Source organism: Carlito syrichta, unplaced genomic scaffold, assembly GCF_000164805.1.
Source record: "Carlito syrichta isolate Samal-C Ts95f unplaced genomic scaffold, Tarsius_syrichta-2.0.1 Scaffold130611, whole genome shotgun sequence".
In the NCBI taxonomy this organism is placed as follows: domain Eukaryota; kingdom Metazoa; phylum Chordata; class Mammalia; order Primates; family Tarsiidae; genus Carlito; species Carlito syrichta.
In genome coordinates this window covers 40,769-47,732 of record NW_007074707.1, presented here as the reverse complement: position 1 = coordinate 47,732, position 6,964 = coordinate 40,769, and the positions used below count along the sequence as shown (strand labels likewise).

Here is a 6,964-nt window from a genome sequence, read left to right as displayed (position 1 = left end):
TCCCCCGCTCGGTGAGTGTCCTAGGAGCCCAGCGTGGACCTGCTGGGGTCATTGCGAGAGGCTGTGCTCGGCGTCGGTGAATTGTTTTGTGTCGATTTCTTTCAACCCAATGGCCCATTGCATGATGGGAGATGTTCGCGTGCACGCCCACACCATGCTGAATGTCCAGTAGTTTTTACCAAAAACAGCAGGACACCTTCCCTATTCACCCAGTCTCGCCCTGAGCATCTTTTTTTGTTTTCCACTGATGAAAAAAGTCCTCAAAGGGAAATGTTTTGCCTGTGTGAAAGAGGTGAAACAAAAAATGGCAGAAGCGCTAAAAGGCATCAAAGTTGATGCGTTTGAAAACTGTTTTGAGCAGTGGGAAAAGCATCTCGATAGGTGTATTGCATCAAACGGAGAGGACTTTGCAGGTGACTGACATTTAAACATGTAACAATATACAATGCTGTATAAATAAATTCCAGGGTTTGGGGGCTTCCCCCCGCCAGATGTCTTAAAAACAAGGCAAGACCGGGCACAGTGGCTCACACTCCTAATCTCAGGGCTTTAAGAAGCTGTAGTGGGGGGATCCCTTGAGGCCAGGAGTTCGAGACTAGCCTGGGCAACATAGCAAGACCCTGTCAGTACAAAAAAACTTTTAGTCAGCTGGGCATAGTGGCACGCACCTGCAGTCTCAGCTCCTCGGGAGGCTGAGGCAGGAGGATCGCTTGAGCCCAGGAGGCTGAGGCTGCAGTAAGCTATGATCCCGCCACGGCACCCCAGCAAATCAAAAACTGCGAGGCAGCGGCTGCCTGCGCACCGACTCCCGCCTCCCGCTCTGCCTGGCAGATGGCCGCCGTGGGCATAACGGAGAGCGTGAAGGGCGACGCCAGGAAGTTCGAGATCTGGTGCAACGCCAGGGAGGAGGTCTACATTGTGCAGGTGGGTGCTCCGTGGGCGGGGCTGGGGACCACCCACTCTTACAGGCTGCCAGGAAGGGCTTCCAGGGGGAGCTGGTGTCTGGAATCTCCCGGGAAGCTCCGTCGCCCAGAGGCCGGGAGCAGCCACGTGCGTTTGGGGGCTCCTGGACTGCCTTCAACCCGAGCTGTGCCCAGGATGAGGCATGGCAGGAGTGCAGGTTGGGGTGCTGGGAGGCCATGGCATCCCGGACAGCGCCAACGAGGGCTGCGTGTGTCCAGTGTGCGTGTCCTGGTTCTCCAGCGGGAGCATGTGTGGCCCTGCCCTGTCCTCGCCCTGCTGGTGGGGGGGGGCTGCAAGGTCACTTCAGGGCCCGTGTCCCTTCCATGAACCCATGGGAGCCCCCAAGTGCCCAGCGCAGGACGGAGCCCGGCACATGGCTCGCCTCCACCAGGCACTCTCCGGGATCCTGACCCCCAGAAGTGTGGCCTGGGGCTGGGCCCGTCCTGTGGGGCCACTGTATGGAGGCCCCAGCGAGGGCGTGGCCCAGGGGCGGCCCTGGGGGCCCGGCACCTTCCGGGCCTAGCTGCCCGCCCCGTAGAGACGCTCACCCCCGAGCTGCAGGGCCTCGCCCCCCATCCAGACGAGCGCACGGCCTCGGGCCCTGGCACCTGCCGCCTGTCCCATCACCCTTGCCCTGGCAGTTCTACATCTCCACGTGGGTTTCAGACTCAGCACAGTCCTCGTCGCCTGAAACACTGCCAGGTCGAGGCCACTTCCCAGAGAAACTGGCTCTCGGGGCTGTACCCAGAGTTTTGTCCGGGGCGCCAAGCTGTGGCTGTGTGGTGGTCTTGGCCCGCAGTCAGTCCACAACTGGCTGTGGCCCCAGGCGCGCCCCGTACGGCCCCCTCCCGGCCACTCTGTGTGAAGGGCCAGCAAGTCCAACAACTTGGGGACAGGCCCGGGGCGTCCCCTCTCGCCCCTCACACGCAGTGACCTGTGATGGGTCCTCGAGGTCGATCCTGCAGGCCACAAGTAAGACACCGAGACACGTTTGCCGTGAACCGAGGCCTCACCTCCTGGCGCTTCTCTTGGGGGGAACAGGCGCCGACTCCTGAAATCAAGGCCGCATGGGTGAGCGAGATCCGGAAGGTGCTGACCGGACAGCTGCAGGCCTACAGAGGTGAGGCGTCCGCATGGCTGCGGTCTCCTAGTTTGTGCCCAGGTGTGTCCTCACCTGTGTTCAGAGCCACCGCCAGACCCTTAAGTACGCAGGGTGCCTTAGCGCTCTTGAGTCGCTCGACGCCCGTGCTAACCCGGCGGTGTGTCTGCTCCCTCCTGCAGAAGCCAGCCAGCACCGTGCCCTGGAGCAGTCCCAGAGCCTGCCCCTACCTGCCTCGTCCAGCACCAGGTGAGGTCAGACACGCCCTCTGTGCATCTGAGTTTCAGGAGCATTTAAAAGCAGGAACCAGGCGTGGTGGCTCACACCTGTGATCTCAGCACTTTAGGAGGCCAAGGTGGGAGGTTTGCTTAAGCTCAGGAGTTTGAAACCAACATAGCGAGACCTTGTCTCTACAAAAAAAAAAATCAGAAATTAGCTGGGCATGGTGGCATGTGCCTGTAGTCCCGGCTACTTTGAGACCGAGGCAAGAGGGTTTCCTGAGCCTAGGAGGTCGGGGCTGTGGTGGCCATAATTGTCCCACTGCACTCCAACCTGGGGGACAGAGAGAGACCTTGACCCAAAATAAGGTGAGAGGTTGCACATGGCCCAGAGCTTCCCTGGCCTGCCTCTAGAATCTGGGTAGGGGGTTGCGTTTGCCCCAAGACCCCAGGGTCACAGGCTCTCGATTTTCATACCCAGAAAAGCCCATGCCCAGGGCCAGCTGTCATTGCAGTAGAGAAAGTGTAATAACAGCAGGGTGGTCGAGCAGGAGGACTGAGACTTCTCAAATCGGCCTCCCCAGGGCTCGGAGTCTCGGCCTCTTAAGGGCAGCTTGGTGGGTGGGGGCTGAAGTCTTCCCGTGCCCAGTCACTTCCTGGGTGGGGTCCCGGGGCACCGAACCGCCAGAACACAGCCTGATACACACCTCTCACACCCATCTTGGGCCTGTGTCATCTGTGACTCCGAGGAAGCGCCTGGGGAACAGTGGCTGGTCCTGCCCAGCGGAGCCTGTGCTAGGCAGGTTGCCATCGAGGAGGTCGGCTTGACCCAAAGGGCCCAGAAGGCCCAGGAAACACAAGTTCACCGATCCCGCAGGCACCCCCAGGACCAGGACATGCCTGGAGGGAGGAAAGGTCACAAGCCAAGAAAATAGGAGCAACGGGCGCCCTGGGGCCCAGCCACACCCGTGTCTCCCTGACGCCTGGGCCCCACTGCAGATCTGACCCTATGGCCTTCATTAGTTTTTTTTGGGGGGGGAGGTTTCCGCGAGAGGGCTAGTTGTCCAGCCTGGGGGAGGGTCAGTCCCAGAGGGACATCGTTGAAGTTAAAAAACAAAAGAAGCCGGGCTCGGTGACTCAGCCTGTCATCCCATGCCTTTGGGAGGCTGAGGTGAGTGGATTGCCTGAGCCCGCGGGTTCGAGACCCGCCTGGGCAGCGAGACCTCATCTCTATAATAAATCAAAAAATCAGCCAGGCGTGGTAGCGCGGGCCTGTAATTCCGGCTACTCAGAAGGCTGAGGCGGAAGGATCGCCGGGGCCCAGCAGGCGAGGCTGCGGTGGCCGGGAGCGGCCACTGCACTCCAGTCTGGGCGACCGAATGAGACTCCAGCTCAAAAAAAATTAAAATTAAAAAAAGAAAGACAAAGACACGGGCTCCCAGCACGCCCCAGGCAGAGCACAGACCCCGTCCCTCCATGGCCCCGTCAGGCTCACACCACAGGCTCTTCCAGATGACGGCCCTCCCCCGTGTTTCAGAGGCGGTCGGTGCCTCCCTTGCTCAGGGACCTGCACACATGCAGCATGATGCCAACAAGGCCTTGGCGTCACTGCACTTTTCCTGCCCTTGTTTTACTTTTTGTTTGTCTGCCGATATTTTTCTATTTCTCATTCGGGCAACAGGAGGTGGCCCGATAAATGATCCCTAGGACAGTAGTCTAAAAGAGAAACCTCCATCCCCCGGGAAAGGGTCCCTTGGGCTGAACTAGAGGCATGGCACCCTGGCGCAGCGGGGAACACCAGGGTAAGGGCAGGCCGAGCGCCCTAGACCCCCGGGAGTATGGAAACACTGACCGGGCCACATACGGCTTCTTTTCTGGTGTGTCCGGTGTCCTCAGCCCCTCCAGAGGGAACGCAAGAAATGCCAAAAAGCTGGAAGAAAGGAAAACCGACCCTCTAAGCCTGGAAGGATACGTCGGCTCGACGCCACCGCCAAAGCCCCCCGAGAAGGGCAAAGGTGGGTGTCGGCTGTGATGGCCTCAGGCAGGAGCGAGGCCCAGCGCATGCACAGCTTCTCCCAGCACGAGGAAGGCTCGCGGTGTTCAGGGCGCCATCCCCCACCACGCCGTAGAGCTTGGCGGGGAGCCCCTCATCCGTCGCCGGGTGCCCCTGTTCGGCAAACCCAGCCCCAGGAAGAGCAGGTCGGGACCCAGCGTGTGACCCGGGGACGCCCTGGCCTCCGGGCGGGGGCGCCACCCGCATCGTGTCTCTCTCTTCCCCTAGATGACGCGGTCCCTAGCTCTACCTCAGAAAGCTCCGCGCTTTCCAGAAAGCGCTTTACCCTGCAGGGCTTTGCTAACCTCAAAGGTCAGAAAGGTAAAGAGGCAGCTGCCCGACCCCACCGCCTCATCGCCGTGTCATCGTGTGGTGGCCACCGTGGTGGCATCTGTCCTCACTGGTGGCTACCCTGGTGGCGTCTGTTCTCATCACTTGGTGGCCACCGTGCTGGCATCTGTCCTCATTGTGTGGTGGTCACCCTGGTGGCATCTGTCCTCATTACTTGGTGGCCACTGTGTGGCATCCGTCCTCATCGTGTGGTGGCCACTGTGATGACATCTGTCCTCATTACTTGGTGGCCACTGTGGTGGCATCTGTTCTCGTTGTGTAGCAGCCATTGTGGTGACATCTGTCCTCACTGTGTGGTGGCCACTATGGTGACATCTGTTCCCATGCATTGGCCACCGCACTGGTATCTGTTCTCACTGGTGGGTACTGCGGTGGCATCTGTCCTCACTGTGTGGTGGCCACCATGTGGCATCTGTCCTCAGTAGTGGCTACTGTGGTGGCATCTGTCCTCATTGCTTGGTGGCAACTGTGGTGGCATCCATTCTCATCATGTGGTGGCCCCCGTGATGGCATCTGTTCTCATTGTGTGGTGGCCATGTGTGATGGCATCTGTCCTCACCCATATGGCAACCACCGTGATGGCATCCGTCCTCACTGGTGGTTACCGTGGTGACATTTGTCCTCATCACTTGGTGGCCACTGTGGTAGCATCTGTCCTCATCATGTCGTGGTCATGCATGATGACATCTGTCCTCACTGTGTGGCAACCACCATGGTGACTTCTGTTCACATGCGTTGGCCAACACACTGGTGTCTGTTCTCACTGGTGGGTACCATGGTGGCATCTGTCTCATTGTGTGGTGGCCATCATGTGGCATCTGTCCTCAGTGATGGTTACTGTGGTGGCATCTGTCCTCATTGCTTGGTGGCAACCATGGTGGCATCTGTCTCCACCATGTGGTGGCCCCCGTGATGGCATCTGTTCTCATTGTGTGGTGGCCATGTGTGATGGCATCTGTCCTCACCCATATGGCAACCACCGTGATGGCATCCGTCCTCACTGGTGGTTACCGTGGTGACATTTGTCCTCATCACTTGGTGGCCACTGTGGTAGCATCTGTCCTCATCATGTCGTGGTCATGCATGATGACATCTGTCCTCACTGTGTGGCAACCACCATGGTGACTTCTGTTCACATGCGTTGGCCAACACACTGGTGTCTGTTCTCACTGGTGGGTACCATGGTGGCATCTGTCTCATTGTGTGGTGGCCATCATGTGGCATCTGTCCTCAGTGATGGTTACTGTGGTGGCATCTGTCCTCATTGCTTGGTGGCAACCATGGTGGCATCTGTCTCCACCATGTGGTGGCCCCCGTGATGGCATCTGTTCTCATTGTGTGGTGGCCATGTGTGATGGCATCTGTCCTCACCCATATGGAGGCCACCGTGATGGCATCCGTCCTCACTGGTGGCTACCAAGCTGGCATCTGTTCTCATCGCTTGGTGGCCAGTGTGGTGACACCCATCCTCATCGTGTGGCGGCATCTGTCCTCACCGTGTGCCCCGCTCCTGACTCGCATCCTCCATGGCCTGGGCCGGGGGAGGGGCTGCCCCAGGCCCTTGGGCTGAGACTCCCGGCCTCCTCCCCTAGCCTCGTGCCGTGGCCTCATTTCCTGCTCACAACCCCAGCCTCTACCCGCCTGCCATCCTCGGCGTCCCGGCATGCACACCGTCCCGCTCTCGCGCCCGAGCCTCCTCACTCTCTCCCGCTGTCTCTCCTCTCCCTTCTGCTGCAGCGTCTCCTACCAGTCCTGACAAAAAAGCCAAGCGACACCAAGTCAAGAGCGACCCGACCCCCTTCGGGTTACGAGGTAGAGTGACTCGCCCTCAGGCCGGGCGCCACCACTCGCGTGGGCGAGGGCCCTGCCCCGTGGACGGAGACCCCGAGGGCCTCGGCCAGCAGGAGCGGAGGCGCCCACAAGCAGCCCAGTGCTCTGGCGACGGCGCGCCTCTCACTGACCCCACCCTGATCTGTCCAGAAGCCTATGTGGCACCTGGCCTTGTTGTGGGCTGGGGGTGGCTGGGTGGCTGACTGGGGCCTTACTGCTCGGGGCTGTTGTCAGTTGCAGATACCTGACCTTGGGGGCGGGTGGGTGGGGTCTTACTGCTCCGGGCTGCTGTTGGCTGCGGCTGCGGGTATCTGGCCTGGGGCGGGGGTGGGGGGGCGGTGGGGGAGATGGGTCTTACTGCTCCAGGCTATTGTCGGCTGCGGGCACCTGCCCTGGGTCGGGGGTCCTTACTGCTGGGGGGCTGTTGTCAGTTGCAGATACCAGGCCTCT

At 60.1% G+C, this 6,964-nt stretch overlaps 1 protein-coding gene across 1 annotated transcript in view; it reads left to right on the top strand.

The window, feature by feature from the left end:
- The window catches only part of MCF2L (MCF.2 cell line derived transforming sequence like), a 68,887-nt gene that overhangs the window by 58,001 nt on the left and 3,922 nt on the right, over nt 1–6,964 (top strand). The window contains exons 23-26 of the mRNA XM_021708089.1: nt 832–924; nt 2,005–2,083; nt 2,245–2,311; nt 4,177–4,295. Coding sequence (XP_021563764.1) covers nt 832–924; nt 2,005–2,083; nt 2,245–2,311; nt 4,177–4,295 — 358 coding nt within the window. The remainder of the gene's footprint in view (nt 1–831; nt 925–2,004; nt 2,084–2,244; nt 2,312–4,176; nt 4,296–6,964) is intronic.